Source organism: Tiliqua scincoides, chromosome 7, assembly GCF_035046505.1.
Source record: "Tiliqua scincoides isolate rTilSci1 chromosome 7, rTilSci1.hap2, whole genome shotgun sequence".
Taxonomy (NCBI): domain Eukaryota; kingdom Metazoa; phylum Chordata; class Lepidosauria; order Squamata; family Scincidae; genus Tiliqua; species Tiliqua scincoides.
The window spans coordinates 25,738,430-25,759,329 of NC_089827.1; the positions used below are offsets into that span (position 1 = coordinate 25,738,430).

The 20,900-nt window shown below is 42.2% G+C and overlaps 1 protein-coding gene across 1 annotated transcript in view; it reads right to left on the bottom strand.

Annotated features, from left to right (window-relative positions):
- The window catches only part of RELN (reelin), a 366,138-nt gene that overhangs the window by 201,976 nt on the left and 143,262 nt on the right, over positions 1–20,900 (bottom strand). The window contains exons 4-6 of the mRNA XM_066633734.1: positions 19,076–19,146; positions 11,144–11,176; positions 9,197–9,275 (exon numbers count right to left, since the gene is read on the bottom strand). Of these exons, the coding sequence (XP_066489831.1) occupies positions 9,197–9,275; positions 11,144–11,176; positions 19,076–19,146 (183 nt within the window). The remainder of the gene's footprint in view (positions 1–9,196; positions 9,276–11,143; positions 11,177–19,075; positions 19,147–20,900) is intronic.

Genomic DNA, 20,900 nt, shown 5'->3' on the forward strand with positions numbered 1-20,900 from the left:
GCTCCCCTTGCCTCCAGAGGGTCTTCTGAGCCCAGCAGAGGCCATGCATATCCATCCACAGCCTCTGCCGGGCTCAGACTGAGCCTGACAGTTAAAAAAAAAAAAGCACTACTTCTGGTTTTTCCGAGAAACCATAAGTGAAGTTTTTAATGCCTTATAAAGCATTAAAAACACTATTTCCGATTTCACTGAGAAAATGGAAGTCACATTTTTTAAACTCTTGGGCTCAGTCTGAGCCCAGCAGAGGTTGCAGATGGTCATCTGTGGCCTCTGCCGGGCTCACAGGACCCTCTGGAGGTGAGGGGAGTAGTTTTCCCCTCACCTCCGGAGGGGGTGCATGCAGACCCAATCTGTGAATAAGTCAATCTGCGAATATCAGATCAGTGGATACGAGGAGCTCCTATATTATTCAACAGACTTGGAACAAGTGAAAAGGAGTTGTCTCTATCACATCCATTAGTGTTCAGATATACAAGACATTTATTCTATTTTGTCATACTGCAATCGGTAGCCCTTTAGAAATATTACAAATTTCAGTCACTATAGATAGGAATAAAACCTGTTGTATACTCTAGAATTATTATAAACCGGTGGCAAAAAAACAGCAGAACTGCACCATTATCAACCTGGCTTCCTCCCTTATTGCCTAAGCCCCCACCCCCAAGACACATCTTTTGACTAATTAATTACCAATAGCACAATCCTATGCATATCTCCTCAGAAATGTCAGTTTATATCAATGGGATTTATTCTCAGATAAGTATAAGTGCAATTAGGATTACAGCTAATTCTGCTTCCACAGTTAATCAATATCCTGCTACATACGATAGCATGTATCCTGCACTGCTTGCTGGGCACTGTACAGAATACATGTGATATGGTATATGCCTAATAAAGGTTTGTTGTATGTTGTATGTTGTACATGTGATATGGGCCCTGTGTAGAAAGCCTATCAATCTAAGGACTATGGCACACTTATATTAGCATCAGGAGAAATACAATGTCTATTTATTTTATGAATTTATATCCTGCCTTTCCAGTTAAAAACTGCATTAGGAAGTTTATGATAAAATCAAACACAATATCAATTAGAAATTAAAAACACAAACAAAAGGCAATAAAATGGAACCAATAAAATAGACAATAATATACCAGTAATAGATAAAATGTTCCCCACTAAAAATTGAGAGTAGTGGCAAGAGAACAGTCCGCTAATTATAAGGCAGCAGTAAGGCAGTCCCCTCCCTTCCTCTCCCCTCCCATCTCAAAAGTTAGTTGAAATAGAAATGTCCTAAGCCTTGTAATGGCCATATAAAAATATGTATTTCTGCAGCACATCTGAGAATAGTACACAGAATTCATTCACATTATACAAAGCATACTCCAAGACTTATGATTGACTCTGGCCTCCTGCTATGTGCCTACCATGACATTAATGTATTGTCTGCCTTGCACATTATGGTATACATCACAGGAATCCATGATAGAGAAATTGTATTCTCTCATAAGAACATAAGAACATAAGAACAGCCCCACTGGATCAGGCCATAGGCCCATCTAGTCCAGCTTCCTGTATCTCACAGCGGCCCACCAAATGCCCCAGGGAGCACACCAGATAACAAGAGACCTCATCCTGGTGCTCTCCCCTACATCTGGCATTCTGACTTAACCCATTCCTAAAATCAGGAGGTTGCGCATACACATCATGGCTTGTACCCCATAATGGATTTTTCCTCCAGAAACTCGTCCAATCCCCTTTTAAAGGCGTCTAGGCTAGACGCCAGCACCACATCCTGTGGCAAGGAGTTCCACAGACCGACCACGCGCTGAGTAAAGAAATATTTTCTTTTGTCTGTCCTAACCCGCCCAACACTCAATTTTAGTGGATGTCCCCTGGTTCTGGTATTATGTGAGAGTGTAAAGAGCATCTCCCTATCCACTCTGTCCATCCCCTGCATAATTTTGTATGTCTCAATCATGTCCCCCCTCAAGCGTCTCTTTTCTAGGCTGAAGAGGCCCAAACGCCGTAGCCTTTCCTCATAAGGAAGGTGCCCCAGCCCCGTAATCATCTTAGTCGCTCTCTTTTGCACCTTTTCCATTTCCACTATGTCTTTTTTGAGATGCGGCGACCAGAACTGGACACAATACTCCAGGTGTGGCCTTACCATCGATTTGTACAACGGCATTATAATACTAACCGTTTTGTTCTCAATACCCTTCCTAATGATCCCAAGCATAGAATTGGCCTTCTTCACTGCCACCGCACATTGGGTCGACACTTTCATCGACCTGTCCACCACCACCCCAAGATCTGTCTTCTGATCTGTCACAGACAGCTCAGAACCCATCAGCCTATATCTAAAGTTTTGATTTTTTGCCCCAATGTGCATGACTTTACACTTACTGACATTGAAGCGCATCTGCCATTTTGCTGCCCATTCTGCCAGTCTGGAGAGATCCTTCTGGAGCTCCTCACAATCACTTCTGGTCTTTACCACTCGGAAAAGTTTGGTGTCGTCTGCAAACTTAGCCACTTCACTGCTCAACCCTGTCTCCAGGTCATTTATGAAGAGGTTGAAAAGCACCGGTCCCAGGACAGATCCTTGGGGCACACCGCTTTTCACCTCTCTCCATTGTGAAAATTGCCCATTGACACCCACTCTCTGCTTCCTGGCCTCCAACCAGTTCTCAATCCACGAGAGGACCTGTCCTCTAATTCCCTGACTGTGGAGTTTTTTCAGTAGCCTTTGGTGAGGGACCGTGTCAAACGCCTTCTGAAAGTCCAGATATATAATGTCCACGGGTTCTCCAGCATCCACATGCCTGTTGACCTTTTCAAAGAATTCTATAAGGTTTGTGAGGCAAGACTTACCCTTACAGAAGCCATGCTGACTCTCCCTCAGCAAGGCCTGTTCGTCTATGTGTTTTGAGATCCTATCTTTGATGAGGCATTCCACCATCTTACCCGGTATGGATGTTAGGCTGACCGGCCTATAGTTTCCCGGGTCCCCCCTCTTTCCCTTTTTAAAAATAGGCGTGACATTTGCTATCCTCCAATCTTCTGGTACCGTGGCCGTTTTGAGGGACAAGTTGCATACCTTAGTCAAGAGATCTGCAACTTCATTCTTCAATTCCTTAATAACCCTTGGGTGTATGCCATCAGGGCCCGGTGACTTATTGATCTTTAATTTATCAATGAGGTCTGAAACATCTTCTCTTTTAACCTCTATCTGACTTAACTCCTCGGTTAGGAGGGGCCGTTCGGGCAGCGGTATCTGCCCGAGGTCTTCTGCCGTGAAGACAGATGCAAAGAACTCATTTAATTTCTCTGCCATCTCTAAGTCTCCTTTTATCTCCCCTTTCCCTCCCTCACCATCCAGAGGGCCAACCGCTTCTCTGGCGGGTTTCCTGCTTCTAACATATTTGAAGAAGCTTTTATTATTCCCCTTAATGTTGCTGGCCATGCGTTCCTCATAGTCTCGCTTGGCCTCCCCTATCACCTTCTTACATTTCTTTTGCCACAGTTTATGTTCCTTTTTATTCTCTTCATTAGGGCAAGACTTCCATTTACGGAAGGAAGCTTCCTTGCCCTTCACAGCCTCTCTAACTTGGCTGGTTAGCCATGCGGGCACCCTCCTGGATTTAGTGGAACCCTTCTTTCTTTGCGGTATACACCTCTGCTGGGCCTCTATTACTGTTGTTTTAAGCAGCCTCCATGCACTCTGGAGAGACTGGACTCTTTTTACCCTCCCTTTCAACCTCCTTCTAACCAGCCTCCTCATTTGAGGGAAGTCCGCCCGTCGGAAGTCAAGGGTTTTTGTTAGAGATTTGCCTGGTATTCTTCCCCCAACGTGCACGTCAAAACGGATCGCAGCATGATCACTGTTCCCCAATGGCTCAGTAACGTTTACATCTCTAACCAGGTCCTGCGTACCGCACAAAATTAAATCCAGAGTCACCAGTCCTCTGGTGGGCTCCGTGACTAGCTGATCTAAGCCACAGTCATTTAGCACGTCAAGAAATCCGGTTTCTTTATCGTGACCAGAACACAAATTGACCCAGTCAATATGAGGATAATTGAAGTCCCCCATGATTACAACCCTGTCCTTCCTTGTCACCTCCCTGATCTGTTTCCTCATTTCAAGGTCCCCATCAGATTTCTGGTCTGGAGGACGATAGCACGCCCCCAGTATTACATCGCTGCACAAGCCTGGTAATTTAACCCACAGAGATTCTACGGTGGAGTCGGACCCACCTTCAATCTCTACTTTGCTGGATTCTATCCCTTCCTTAACATAAAGGGCCACCCCACCTCCAACACGCCCCTGCCTGTCCCTCCTGTAGAGTTTATAGCCCGGGATTGCGGTATTCCACTGATTCTCCGCATTCCACCAGGTTTCCGTTATGCCCACTATGTCAATATTTTCCCTTGTCACCAGACATTCCAGTTCTCCCACCTTTGCTCGTAGACTTCGGGCATTCTCATAAAAGCATTTATACACGGAATGCCCCAGGATGGGCTGCTTATTCGCTCCTTTGTCCCCGCATCCTCTCATTTTGCCAAACCGTCTATCACATCCCATCTCCCTACCTTTCCCAATTTCTTCTCCTACCCTGCCTTTGTCTTGTTCTCTAACCTCCCCATCCTCATCCCATAGGGATGAGGAGTCCCGAACCGGATGCCCCTCGGCTCCTGTCGGCCTTCCCCCAGGGATCAGTTTAAAAGCTGCTCTGCCACCTTTTTAATGTTCTGCCTTTTTCTCATTTAATTTAATGTTTCTGCCTTTTTCTGCCTTTTTCTCACCTCTCATGCTCTGCCTTTTTCTTCCAGACTTCTCTTCAGCTTCCCACCACTGCCCCATCTCAAATTTGCTCATATTTTGTTGATTTCAAAACCTTGAAATGCTTAAAGTGATCACAAAACCATGTGTTCCTTGTACACAGAAGTAATTATCATGTAGGTATTTCCCATCTGTATTATGTGACAAGGCACTGCAAATTTTATTGGATACTTGGCAGCCTTTCCTCTTAGGCTATTGAATGTTATCTACGAATGAACAGGAAACACACCTTAACTCTACCATTTCATGTGTCACAGTGTAATGAGGCTTTTGTATTGACTAACATTATAAGGCTACTGTCACACAGGTTGCCTTAGACTTTTAATGGATGCTTTTATTTGTTTGCAGATGGTTTTCCAAAGACCTGTATGACTGAACCAGTATATATGGTCCACATTTGTCCACTCTTGATTAGGAAGCACAGCCACCCAAGGGACTGGATGAGATGAAAGAACAATAATCCAAAACTGGCATAGGTGATGGTGCATCTAGTTGATTGGTTTTTTACAAAGCGGTTGCCCAGCTTCTGCTAACTTATTGTTGTATATCTTTATTCTACTGAGAGTGGGAAAGGGATATTCTCAGCATTCCAAAATGGTACCATTGAGACCATCTAGAGCTAGACTTAGATAAAAATGAAACAACCTGCCTCTTGACGTAATTATACAACAGTTGCTAGGCACCTAGATTACTGCTAGAAGTCTCGATCAATTCATAAACAGGCATCATGCTATTGAAACAGATGAGCTCAATATGACAATAGGCTGCCAAAAGGCTGCCCATGATGACTATAAGGGTAGTAGATGTCTTGTTATTAAAACAACTGCCTGCAAACATTTGCCTTTCTTAACCCACATGTTGTGTAAGATATTGTCCCACATGACGAAAAAAGTAAAAACTGCTTCTCATCCAGAGAGCTGGTTCTGTGAATTGAAAGCTAATGGCTAACATTCTTTGGGGAAATTCCTTATTCTCTGTGAGTACTCTTTGCTAAAAGTGGTTTATTATTGTGTCAACACAATGGTTAGTGCGATCAATTTCAGAATCCCCATAGCTGGAGGAGTGCTGATATGCAGAATGACTGATGCTTGGTTTTTCAAGTGCTTTTCACTGAAGAGGTGAATTATTGATGAAACACCTTTTTCTGGGTCCCTTTAGTTGCATGTTCACATATAGTGAGGGGGACGTTTTCATACAGCATAACTTTTTAAATGTTTTTACGACTGTTCTGTCATACAATTTCTGTGAGCTACTTTGTGTCACCTTTGGTGAGAGAGGCAGGATAAAAATATTTAAAGTTAAAAAATGAGACATCCCCCCCTCCAAACACAGAAAAACAAGGAATAGTTGAGGTGGGTGTTCAGTTTGGAAACTGCATTTCAAATGAACTGTTCCAGTGAAAGTCAAAACAAGGTCCCAAGTGCAAGCACCTCAAAACAAAAACAATCTCACAAACAGAGAATAATATGAGAGTATAAGGAAGATGGGGTGAATCAGGAAAAAAAAATTAAATGACAATAAAATATTTTGGCCATAGGCAAACCTCAAATGAACCCAGAGGAAAAAAATAAACACAAAATAACAGAGCACAGGTCTGTAATGTTTCTTTGTTCCAATCCCAACATTCTGCAATTAAGACAGAATGGGGAACAAATGTATTTTATGCCCTACACACCCCTTCCCTTGCCTCTCAATGATCTCTCTGTGTGAAAAAGGACTACCAGATTCATGGACACTTTGGTAGATTGTGTCTGATATCAAGATTGGAGAGACTACATTGTTTCCCCCCTCCCCTAACTGCTTCTGCCTAGCAGAAAGGAAACCAAAAGGAACAAATGAGCTCCAGAGGGACTGAATGGATCACTGCCCACTCAGGCCTTGTTTATGTCTATTGCGCTCCGCTCACCACAAATGCTGAACTGAATGAAAGGGGTTCATTCAAGGGGTTCAATTCATTGCACTCCCATTGTGTGAAAATGTTGGAGCTGACAGACTGTGCCTGTATGTTGGGACAGCCTTAAGATGGGAACTGCCTGTATTTTAATGGGGAGGAAGCTGGCTTGCCTCATCTACCTAGACCACTTGCCTTCGCTACCATTGGCTTTTAAGATACCATATGGCTAGTTTCCCATGACTCTGGGTCTGTTGGAAAAGAGAGTTCTGAGGTTCTAGCAAGCAGAGAAATCAGCAGAACACTTTTCCTAGTACAGTGAGTTCCACCACTCAGCTAATTTGCTGCTATCCATAAGCACACAGGAGCAGAGGCAGCTAACTCATTTCTGCCTGGCTCATAGGTGCACACATTTTGTCCCTGTTGCGTATATGCAATGTTGGGTAGAAATGGCTTTAAAGTTTCAAAAAGTATACTTTATTTAAAGTTTCTCAAGGATACATATCTTCTGAAGCGGCTTCTACTATTTGTGGAACAGAGAAGCCTATAGCTGTTATCTTTCTATGTGTGCGAGGGGATGTACATCAGTGATGGCCAACAGAATGTGCACTGCATTCTGTGGTGTGGGGCAGTAACTACAGCCTCCTCACAGTAAGGGAAAATATGTTCTCTTACCCCGAGTGCTACATTGCAGCTGCATTGGTGCTGGAAAGTTGGATAGAATTGGAACCTAAAACTCACCAGCACGAGGAGCACCTTGAATGATGTAGCGTCAGTCTGCCTTCCTATCCCACAAAGAATGAATGGAACAAAGGGGGACATAGGTGTTGAAATCTGAAAAATCCAGATTCAGCTTGGGAACCATCCCTTGACAACCCCCAATTTTTCCTCTAAACTAGACAATATATTAAAGAGTTTCACATTGGTTCTTAGTAATCTGATACAAGTGATTATACTTTCTGTTAATTGTTCACCTGCCAGTTATAGTCTGATATCACTTTTCACTTTGACCACCAAAGTCAGTTTAATTTTCTTACCCGTAACCCTTTCTTTTCCCAATACTGAACTTAAAATACAAGCTCTTACTTCTAGTATACAAATGTGCACTTAGGGAGCATTCCCTGTAAATATAGTACAGGGGATACATGCACTGGTTATAGGTTAATCTGAATGACCTTATTAGACCTTTTCTCTCTCTTTAATTTCTCAAATTCCATGCATATAAAGTGGTTTTGCTACTCAGCTACTTCTCTATAATCTGGTTTATGAAACACTGTGAAGAGCTCTGGGTAGCTGGAACATCTCTTTTTATCATCTTTCATCTCCTTTAGGATTATTTTCTCCATAAAATGATGAACAGCTTTGAGTAAATCCTGATTCCAAGCCTTCTTGCCCCCTTTAGAAATGCACTGCTTCAAAAATTAAATGGCTCAGAATTAGTGCCTCTCAAAAAAGTATGCCACTCATATTAGTAGTGTCATCATAGAGGAGAAAGAGACTTTCCAGCTCCAAGGTTCATATCTTCTTGACAGTACTCTCCCCTTACTGCAAATGTATCCAGGAGAAAGTAACTTACAGCACTACCCTATGCTACATTTACCCAGGCACCCCCGCCCCCCAAGAACACAAGAAGGAGGCTTGGGATGAATGCAATTTATTGAATCAACAACAACCTATAAGTCAATCTCACAGATAAGTCGAGGGTAGGGTTCGAGGAAAAAACCCATGGAATTTTCTATGACCCTCGGATAAGTTGGGGGTAAAATTAGGGAGTGTCTGACTATAGTTTTGTCTGATTTTACACAAGGCCAGATCCTGAAAATAACCTACCTGTACAGGTTGAGTCTCATTATTTGCAAGGGTTCTGTTCCCAGAACTCACACGGATGGCAAAAAACACACTAAACCAAATCAATTTAAAAAACAAAGTCCCTTTGCTCCAGTGATTTAAAAATAGCCTTGCTGACCTTTTGAAATGCACACAGAGGCAATTGGTCAATCACTAAGGCTTCACTAGGAGGCAGCAATCCCAGATGTGCACATCTGCCTTTAGCCTCTGCAGGCTTCAGTATGCCTCCTAGAGGCAAAAAAACCCCTGCTATTTCCAGTTTTTGGAGGAAAACTGGAAGCAACGTTTTTATGCCTTTAAAAGGCAGTAGGAGGACCAGCAAAGTCCTCCAGGCATAAAAACATCACTTCTGGTTTTCCTCTGAAAACAGAAAATAGCAATTTTGCCTCTTAGGAGGCATTCTGCAGAGGTCGCGGGTGGACATGCATAGCTTCTGTGGGCTTCAGAAAGCCCTCCAGAAGTGACTCGAATGCAGTTCCTTAAGGGGCCAAAAACTGCAGATTTGCTTACCATAGGGGGTCTGAGAACTGATCCCCCACAGATACCGAGGCCCCACCCATAGTGTATTTGTTCACCTAAAATAAATGTGGGAAAAAAGCAGAAACTCTAAACTTACCACATTGCTGGATTTAGTCCTTGCATCTGATAAGAATCAAAGTCATCACGTAATATAATGCTTTCACTGTGCATTTCAGCTGAAAAAGAACCAAAGGAAAACATTGCTAGTGTATTTTGAACAAATCAAATACTGGCACGCAACCTTTTTCTCACTGAAAGTCCTATGCACAGACGAGGATAATCTGTCTAAAGACCTCATGTCTCTTGCATTTATTTTCATTTCTTAAAAGATTGAATGTCTTTTAAAAAAACCCTCCTTTTCAACTTTTGGACTCTGCCCTATGGGGAATATCATAAAAAAGAAGCATAACTTCAGAAGTCCCCACTTATGTAAAATCAGTCAGCTGGAATGGCTTCATCCTTGTTCTCTCTCACAGCCCCAAACGTTCTGCAAGTGACTCAGTGTCCAAGTTCTTATTTCTCAAATTTTCAACTGCTGGTAAAAGAATTTATCAGATGCCCTAATACATGGCTTACACTTCTAACATTCATGGATTTTGCACCCAAGTTTAAATCCCCTGTGGTCAATGGAATTACTTCTCATTTACATATGTATAAGCAAGATCAGAGTCAGGATCCAAGATATCTAGTTTTCTTACAGTACATAACAGTGTTGTACTTAGTGGAGCTTATTTTTCTTCCTATGGCCCTATGAGTGTCCAAGTTTCAGTCAGAAGCTGTTTTACATTTACTCTGTATTGTACTTTATGCAGCAAATGCAATTCATTTCTGCACAAAACATATAATTATTTTAGCATTTACTTGTGTGCTGGATGATTACACTGAACTAAATATAGGTATCCTGGAGCTCAGGGTTGGCCCCAAGACCTCCTGATGCCTGAGGCAGCATGCCAAATGCTGCCTCATTTACCCGCTGATGTGCCAGATTCTGCTCTTCCCACTCTCCAGTGTTCAAGCTGAGCACTCTCCTCCTGTCCACATATCCTCTTCCTTTCCATCTCATTCTTCCTTTTCCATTCTAGGGAGTGGGAAGAAGTAGATGAGCAGTGGAGGCAACTAGGCAGGCTGTGATGGGTGTCCCCTCACTAATTTGCAGCCTGAACTGGCTTCTTCAGTTGGCCTCATAAATGAGCCACCCCTGCTTCTGCTGTTGTGTCCCCTGTGTGGTTTACAGCACAATCCTAACCTGCCCTGGAGCACGCAGGTCGCTGGGCCTGTGTTGAATCCAAGGTAGGATTGGGGCTGAAAGCAGCTCAGCCTGGGGCAAGGGGAATCGTTTCCCCTTACCCTGAGTAAAGCTACAGCAGCCCCAATGGGGCTACTTGGATCTGCGCCACCTTGAGAGGTGGCACAAATCTGAGCAGCCCGGGATTGCCCCAGGCCACCTGGAAACAGGGGTTAGGATCTGGCATAAACATATAATGTTAATGTATGAACATCAAAACATCAAAATGTATGGATGAGAGACATGCTGTGGGGGCGGGCCAAGTGATGTGATCTAGATTTCAACTCCTATTTGGATAGAAGACTAATGTCTGTTCAGGGCTAATGTAATAAACAAATGAGCTCAAACATATTTATAAGTGACAGAGATGTCACAGAGAGACATCTGTTAGGTACATCTGTCAGCTATTTTGTCAACATTTAGGGGATGCAAAATGAGCTGGAAAAGATTCAGATATGATTTTCAGTCCAATTGGGGATTAATCTAGAAATACACAAACATTTCCCTCACTGTTTTCTCAGAGCTTGTTTTACACACCTGGGGACATTTGAGATGATATTGAGGATGCAGCAATTTGGAATTCAATAAGCAAATAGCAAAAGGGAGGTGATATAATTAAATACTGTACATTCAATTATCTTTGAAATCTGATATATATGAATTTTTTTTCAAATCTACAATTTTATTATTACAATGCAAACATTTCCAAAATAACAGAGTATTCACTGTAAACAAGAAATACCAATTCTACTGACATACCTAGAAGAGGATGCAAGGGAGCTTCTGTTGGAGCTGCAAAGAGAAAGAGAGAGAGAGAGAGAGAGAGAGAGAGAGAGAGAGAGAGAGAGCGCATTATGCTTTAATGAAACAGAAATAAAATGCTGTATCAATTTTTTTATTTATGCATTTGCTTCTTACATATTAAGCAAGCATTTCACAGTCATTTTGGTTTTCACTGAGTGGATTTTTTTCTGTAGCAAAGATTTGGCATTTAGGATGAAACCAGTGAAATCTACAGCCAAATGTTGCAGTGTATCCTCAACCTCTAAAAGTCAAACTACATATTATGACATTGCATGTGATGGACACTTGAGAGCATGTGCTTTTAGAGCCAATGAAACCTGTTTTCCCTGGGGAAATACCTGTTATGGGAAAGCAGTGTTATGAACTTGGGGTCCAATCCTATCCAACTTTCCAACACCGGTGCAGACACAGCGCAGCATTGAGAAAAGGGAATAAATGTTCCCTTAGTTTGAGGAGGCCCGTGTGACTGCCTCCCCTCTACAGAATGCAGCGTATGCCATGCCCCATTGGCATGACTGCATTGGCACTGGAAAATGGATAGGATTGGGCCCTTGGACCACAGCATGAGCAAAGGATTTTTTTAAAGAACCTTTCTCTTGCCCTGAACATGAGCTTATTCTTCCATTATAGCAGTGTACTTTATCCTCCAGTATTTTGAAAGAGAGTAATTTTAGGTTGAAACACAGAATTTGGATTTCCTCCTCTATCATTTGCACAGGAAATGAGGGCAATATTTGCCCTGTATTTTGGTCCATATATCTAGGATGGTTTAAATTACCGAAAGCTGGATTTTGAAGTGGAATCTAGGAACAACTTCACATTTTACTGGAAAAGTTTCCATTTGAACCTTGTTGGGAGACATGCCTGACAATGTGAAATAAACAATTGCCTTGCAGCCCTAGACAACAGAGGTGAAATGTGTTTTGGGAAACACAGTTCTCCTCCATGCTTTCCAGAAGTCACAGTAAAAATATATAGTAGAAAATCAGAATCTTTTCCACTACATACGGCAGAAAATCAAAATCTTTCCACTACATGTAATGTATGACCATATCAGTTCCTGTAATGAAGTTTGCTTGATGGAAGTGGATGGTTTTTCCATCTTGTTGCTCAAGTTCTTCTAGTGACCAGGTAAGTTCATATGTGCATGTTTATCATTCAATGAAGCAACATCACATTATGAGTTTCATGTGTGAATGGGCTATAACACCACAGATAGAACTTTCTGTACTACCTCACTTTGCTAACTCAAGGACAGCATCAAAATCTTCAAAATAAACAAATGAAGAGTGGTGTTAGGTGCAGTTAGGACCCAATCCTTCAGCACTGGCGCAGGGTGCCACAAACATGCCATAAGGCATGTCTGCATCACCTAGAGAGGAGTCAGCGCCAGCCCTGTGCCAGTCAGCGCTGAGCCCAGCACCAGAAGGACACCGCTCAGAGCTCCGGGTAGCAGTGAGGGTCTTGGAGGCAATACGGGGCAGGGGAAGGATGGGGAGGGGGGTTAGGAGGAGGAACTGGGGCAGGAGGGGGGACTGGCAGAGCCCTGCTCCGCCATATGCTATCCTCCGAGTTGGGCTACAAAGCCTGACAAAGAGGCTCTCAAGTCTGCGCTGGCAAAATAGCTGGTGCGTACTTGAGAAACCACATTGCAGAGCCTGGGGCTTTCCCTGGGGCAAGGGGATGTAAGTCCCCTTTCACCAATGCAGCAATAGCCATTTTGGTGCCGCTGCACCTGGGGGTGGTGCCAGGGATAGGCTTGGGTTGCCCATCCTCTTCCTGCCCAACATCCTACATAGAAATGTACTGACTGCAATGGACACCTTTTTTCTTTTGGTAAGAACTTTGTAGAAATTTTTATCCTGATTCTTTAGTACAAGAAACGTATTTTGGAAGCAGTAGAAAAATAACACTACATACATGAATTACTGTTACATTTTGCTTTTGAAAAAAAAAAATTTGTAAGGTTAAAAAGCACTAAAAGCTTAGCAAAAGTCAGTTAACTCCCTGCCCATAAAATTTTAATGCTAAGGGTGTTTCATTTCCCAAATTTCTAGAGTATCCAAAAAAGCACTGGAATTTTTTGCCTCAAGTACCTTTCAACTAATTTTAAATTCTAATGCTTCATATGAGAAATTATACAAGAATGATAAAGTTAACATTAAAAAGTGATGAACTTTCTTTCATGTTCCCTGAAATAATTTCTTTATTACATTTCATTGCACTAGGGTGCAGTTTTGACCTTCACAATTATAATTAAGGTCCAAAAATGCCATACACTTAGACCATAACATAAAATTGATTACAGCACTTTTCAAAGTATTTCCAAGTCAAGAAGTTTTACTAGTCCCCAAAGGTTATCGGCACAATCCAGGCAAAATTACAGAATTTTGTCCCATTGATTTCAGCATGAGAGTGCTGAGTATATGTTCAACTCTCCTTTGAAAATCAGTGGAACTTAAAAACCCATACCTTTGCCTGGATTGTCTTCTATGTCCATATATTAGGCAAACATATTGTAACTGAGGTATATGCTTTGCCTCAATAACTTTATACTGTATGTCTACCCGGTCAATTAAATTCACATTTAATCTGCAACTTCATTGAAAGCACAACAATAGGCAATTGTAAATGCTGATAATTAAATATTTAAATGTAGAGGATGGCAAACTGAAGGCTGAACAGGACTGGATAAGATGGCTTGAGGTGAGATGGATAAGGTGAAACAGAAATGCAAGGTCAGGCCTTCCAAGTTGCAATTCTGGATGGCAAAGTACACTCCCCAAAAGCTTTCCTCCTTCTAATCCAGGGGTCTCCAAACTTTTTGGCCAGAGGGCCGCATCAAATATCTGGCGTGGTGTGAAGGCCAGAAAAAAAATTTAAATATAAAATTTAAATAAATAAATTAGAGATGGAACTTAGATGAGTGAATAAATGAATGAATGGGCTCATTCATTCAACCTCTCTGGCCCTCAGAACACACTCCAGACACAATCAGAGCACAGTTCTGGTCATGTTCAGTTGAGTGGGCCAGAGGCTTTCAGGGGACAAGAGGTTGGCTGCAGGCCGGGAAGAGGCTTGCTGCGGGCAGCATCTGGCCGCCGGGCCAGAGTTTGGAGACCCCTGCTCTAATCTAACCAAGGCTAGAGATGGTCAAACCAAACTAACATAAGAGAGTTCTAAACACAGAGATTAGATGTACCAAGTAGAGTATAGTGGGCAGTCCACTCTTCATGTCAAGTACAAGCAGGGTGTCAATCATACCACTGAGCAGCTAGTAGACCTGGCCTCCCTTAGGGGATCTCAAAGTGGATGCCAGGTCTCCCCTTCACTTTGAGCAGCTGCTCAAAGGGTAGATCTTCAAACGGCCCACTCCAAGTGTCCAGTACCCTAGGCCTGCCACTGCTTATGCCTTTCCCTCTCAATTCTCACCTCAACCACCTCTCCTCTGATTAGGGAAATTTTCCCATTAAAATTAATTGGAAATGAAGCCTTTTGTGCTCTGAAGTCTCACGGAGGAGAAGCTTCAATTTTCACAAACTTTCTGGCATGTTCTGGAGTGGGACTTCCTGGTTTGTGTTCATCTGATATTTCCTTAAATTTGTGCTTCTGAAGGTCTGGATTCTGCTTCCTCCTGCTGCAACAGCCAGCTGGGGTGTAGATACAGTTTTTGTAGTCTCATTGAACCTTTGCCTAGGCACAGTTTCCTGCCCTGGAGTCCAGCTTGATTTTTCAGTTGCAAGGGCTCCTTTCTGGACCTCAGGCCTGCGTTTCTCTCCTCATTACTGAAAGCCTGAAAAATAAATTAGGCTCACAAGGGGAAGGTAAAAGCCCCTGGACCAGATGAATACCTCCTGAATTGTTGAAGAGCAACCCTGACTGGTGGGTAAAACTGTTCGCTCCTCTCTTCAAATTAACAGAATGGGACTCATCCCTCTAGATTGGCTAACTGCGATCATTGCTCCAATTTTTTAAAAAGGTGACCCCAATTCCCCATTCAATTTTAGGCCTATTAACATTATCAGTCATTGGCAAAACCTACATGAGGAACCTATATAATAAGCCCCTGGCCTGGGCTTAGTATTCTAAGTATATTAGAATACTATATAGTATTCTAAGTATTCAGGTCCCATAGTATTCTCGGACCTGAGCAAGCAAGTTTCAGGCAAGGTAAATCGACTACTGATAACTGTCTGATTCTCTCTCACCTTACTAATAAGCAAAGTATCCAAGGCAAGGCTGTATGTAGCTTTTATTGATTTAAAGGGGTTGTTCGATTCAATAGTTAGAGATCTGCTGTGGAACAAGCTTACCTTACAAGGCAGGGTGGAACCCACTTTCAGTCCTCAGGGGCCCAGCGGCACAAGGGCAGGGACGGGGCCCTGGCCGGGACTACAGGGCCACCTCTGAGGCTCTGCAGCTCGAGGTGGCATTGCCTGTAGTCTGGCTGCCTCACCACTCCACGGGGTGAAGACCTGGATAAGCTGTGCTGCCTGTAATGGGGCCAGGCTTGGAGTCGGATGCTCGCCCAGCCCGGGGGACAGATACGATTCTGGTGTCTTCTGAGGGTCCAGCCTCCGCACGCTGGTGCTTCGCTGCCACAGCATCTACAGGTCTCTCTGCCTCTCTTTCTACAGTATCTTACTTGTTAATAAAGTGGCCCTTTCTCCCAGCTCAGTTGTCTCGAGTGTTCATTGGGGGGTGCACAAGCAAAAGACGTATGTTATTAATCAGATAGTTGTATACCAATACATCGTGTAAGGTGCGGTGCCCCCATTCTGGGACATTATCCCAACCGATATCCACCAATAAAAGGCTTAAACAGGGTTGCATCCTGGAACCCCTATTGTTCCATCTGCTTATGAATGATCTTGCCCTGGCCTTGGAGAATGTCAATAGCCATTGCCCCAAGCTGGGTAACCTTCAGGTGCCGCTACTTCTATATGCGGATGACATTGCTCTCTTATCTTGCACTTGTGTGGGCCTCTTAAGGTTGCTTAACAGATGTGCTGACTATCGAACAGCCAATAAGCCAGAGATCAATTATATCAAGTCTAAAATTATGATTTTTGCAAAGAGATGGAAATCTTACAGCTGGATTTGCAAAGGCAATAAGATAGAGCGAGTTTGCCAGTTCAAATACTTAGGCATCACATTTCACAATGCACTCTTGGGCTTCACACTGTAGCTCAGTACTTAACTTGGCCAAGATTTCATCATTAGCAATTGCAAGATTTTACTAAACCCAGGACAACAGATATGTACCTGCGGTTCTGGATAAAGCTAAGGTTATATCACAAGCCCTATATAGTGTCTGGGTCTGGTTCAAGGCATTCGATCAAGTTACTGAGTGTATTCAATCTACTTTTCTTTGGAAAATTCTAGGTATGCCATGCAGCATCCCCTATACTGATTTATGCCTTGAATCTGGTCTTATTAGGTTGAACAAACTGGTGTCACTAAGATTTGCAAAATTCTGCCTTGGTGTTCTCTTTAATGTCGCTAATGATAGTCTGATGTACCAACTGGCATAAGACATGGTCCCGCCATATGGGATCACTGCACTGTTTGTCAGTTGAAATCAATAGGTCTTGTTATTGAGAGATTGGTTATGATGGGTCAAACAGCAGCATTTATTTAGAGAAATCAGGGAGAAAACTCTTGATATTGAATGCCAAGAGCTAATTAGTATGGTTAAAACCTCCTGTTCTCCATTGCACTTCGATATACCTGTTCAGTTTGGTAGGATGCCATCTTATCTAATTTACCTGCATAACCCAAAGCTAAGAAGAGCCTTTATGCTGGCAAGATATAATGCCCTTCCCTCAGCTCTTTTATGAGTACGGTGTAAGGGAATATCTCTATCAGCAGGGCTTCGTCCTGTGGCCTGCATCACGTGGAAACACTTGAACATATCTTCTCATTTTGCCCCTTGCACAAGCCTCATCGCCAGAAATATACCAATTTTGGCATGTCTCCAGGGATGGGTAGAGGCAGATGTTCTGCGAGCCCTTTACTCAACAGTGGGGGGAGAAACTCTTGATAATGTTGCCCTTTTTGTTTATACAGTTTTACAGCTGGGCAGCTCAGGATTGGGCTGCCTGGCTGCAATCGTATATTCATATTCCTGGGAGTAAGCCCCACTGAATACAATCTGCCTTATTTCTCAGTAAACTTGCATAGGATTGTGCTGTTATACTCACAAGATTGTGCTTAATGTATACGAAAATATGTTTAAAATATATGAAAAAGTATAATGGAATACAGTGGAAAGGCACTGCTGGAAGCGTGCACCTGCCTTGGCATAAGATAAACATCAAGGCAGCTACTCTTGGCTCTATGAATTCATAACTCATGGTGCCAAATGTTTTTGCTAGGCTCTGTTATAATAAGGAAGTCAACAAGTGACTTAGAATAGTTTTTCTGTAGGGTCTTCTCTTTATTGTCTCTGAAAAGAAACACTCCTGGGCACATGGAGTTTTTCCCATTTCCCACAGGGCATGCAGAATATTTGCTTTCATAGATATCAACAGGAAGCCCTTATGCCTGGGTCTCTGAAATGAAGCACATGTGTGAATTTACACTTCGGGTCAGTGATTACCTTTTCTTTCACAATCTCTTCTTTTTTGAAGTTTAAAAAAAGCAGAAACCCCACCAATGGAGAGTATTTGGCTTCTGCAGTGCTCAAATATAAATAGCATGTATCAATGCTTATTAAAAAGGAAGAGATGTAATAATTATTCTTGGCAACTCATCCCTCTGCTCATGTTTCCATGCATGCATTTTTATAATATTAATATAAATCTTATTGAACTACTCACTCATGAGTAATAACCTTTTGGGTGGATCTGAAGTATGCAGGACCTCTTTGGATTCACTAATGTGAGTTACACCAATTTGCAGTTGAACAGCGTTTTGAAACCAAGTCAGATCAAGTCTGTAAATGCTGTTACTATCACATTGTGTGACAGACAATCCTTTCTTTTGTACAAATCAGCAAAAAACTAATTAGCATGGCTTCCTAATCTTTCAACAAAACAGAAAGCTTTAATTCTAATTAATAATGAAGTTTAAGATTCAACACAGTATGTGTTGATCTTACCAATATATAAAGGGCAGGAGATTTCTGCATCAAAATATTTTAAGAATGCAGTGGTATACTGTATAAATGGTTGAAGACATCCCAGAAGACAAGTTGGAAACTTCAATTATTTTTTGTATTTTAAAGAACTGCAAGGTTGTTGCTTGTTCACTGTAGGAACTGGAAGCACAAATTATTTATATAGTAAAAAACCACAATTGATTAGACTTGGTGTTTTAGGTGGCATTGGGGCTGAGTGGGGCATTTCTCAGAACTATCTTCCAAAGTTGCATGTCATAGAAATTTCAGGTTCACAACATAAAGAGAGCCAAACACATTTTGACTACGACAAATAAAGTACTGGGACACTGTAGGAACTGGAAGCAGGTACTTGATGGAGTGACAAGAAGAAACAAGATGTAAGAGACAAGACATAAAAATCCTGCAACTTTAATAATTGTGAGAAACAGGGAATTTTTGTGTGCCTGCAGAAGTGAGAAAAGGTTCTGGGTGGATGTTATGACTGGCTCCTTAGGCAACAATGCACAGTCATATCACTGATGACACCCAGACGTTGCACCAATGTCATGCTAATGCTGCATCGATGTCAAGACACTGCAGGCATTGCTAGCAGTGCTGCAGAGTCATTGCCTATATGGGCTTAGGATATGACTGCAGTCACGCCTGCATCCATATGGCATCAGTGTGGCATCCGAATAGGATCGAGCTTTTAATTCCTCAATTAATGATGATGATGATGATGATGGATATTGAAGACCAATATTTCAAATGAAAATAACACCTACCTCCCTGTTCACACAACTGCTGGGCTAAGGCATCCTTGAATATAACTTGGCCCCTGTGAGTTGCTGTGGCCCTGGAAATATAGAGACAATGGATAAATAAACAATGTACAAAATTCAATTAACTTAGAAAGTTGCCAAATTAAAACAAAAACATTAATTTTCCTCCAATTCCTTTTGGCATCCTATATAGAACGAATTCAGATATTTGCTCACCACGTAGCAACTGCAATCATGCAAAGAGGCAGTGGCCTGACTCAGGGGTTTGTTCTCTTATCCCAAAGAGATCTGGTGCTGCTTCCTTGAGCCGTTGGATGCAGTAGTCACCATTTTGGTGCCACTGCAGCCCTGGGTCAAGGGAAGCACAGGATTGGATGTCAACCAGCTACACAGTCAACCAGACAAATTTTATAGCATTTGCACAAGCAGGAGGAAACATTGGTCTGCACACATATTGTAAGACATGTATCACTGCATGGCCACATTCTTCATGACTAACTTTTCATGAGTCTGTAGTCACTGTGCAATATGTTTTAAGTAAATACCACAATACAAATACAGGTTGAGACCAATTATTCAAGTGGGTTCCCTTCCAAGCACTCAAGTGGATGGCAAAAAACCGCACTATAGCAAATCAATTTAAAATATAAAGTTTCTTTGCTCCTGTGATTGAAAAACAGCATTGCTGATCTTTGTGATGTTAAGATAGAGTCATTAAGATGACAGTCCAACAATCAGTCTCTCTCAAGGTGCTTAGAAATGCTTCACTCTGACCCCTCCCAGAGGGGTCTGCTGGAGAGAGAACGATTGATGGATTGTCAGCCAGCTGCCCTCTCTCTCTCATTAAGGAGGCTATTGTTAAAGAATGTTCAGTTTTTTAAACTGATTTTAAAGGGATGCATTTTTCCCCTTCTCCAGGGATCAGCACATTCCTTCTCATTTGCAGGGGCCATTCGTGTTGAGTCAAATATGAAAAATCTGTGTATAAATAGGCTGGACCTGTAGTCATTTCTACCAATCCTCAGAAATTTATTCAGTGTAAAAAAAAAAAAATGCACAAAGTAGCTAAAATCAAATATGAATATACAGGTTGGGAATCCCTTATCCAAAGTGTTTGGGACCAGAAGCATTTTGGATATCGGATTTTTCCATATTTTGGAATACTTGCATATACATAATGAGAGATCTTGGGGATGGGGCCCAAGTCTAAACACAAAATTCATTTGTTCCGTTTACCCCTTATAATATGTATAAGGTAATTTTACACAATGTTTTTAATAATTTAGTGCATGAAACAGTTTGTGACTATTTCTTTAGGCAAAAAAGTTGTGTTTTTTTAAAAGAAAAAAGTCATGTTGGTACTCAAAAAAGTTCCATATTGCTGAATACTCGGTATTTTGGAATTCCTGATAAGGGATGCCAAGCTGTATTCCTAAAAATAAGTGGTGAAAGCTGAGTTGTTCAGCTAATTCGGGGGGTTCCCTGTATCTGTGGGTCCCATATCTGAAAATTCACTTATCCTCAGATTGGGTCCGTGGGCCAGTAAAAAAAAAAAATGCTATATCTGGTTTATCCATGGAACTGGAAGTGACTTTTTTAATGCCTTATAAGGCATTGGGAGGCCCAGGGAAGCTATGAACAATTCATTCATATTCATAATTTTAGAAACCATAGACACATCGACGCAATTCACATGCGAGTAACAGGGCTGGCCTATCCATTATGCTGACCAAAGGGGTTGCCTTGGGCAGTGGATTGGTGAGGAGCAAAAGAGGAAGAGGGGAGAGCTTGCAAACCAATGACTTTCCGCTACAAAATGGTTTGCCAT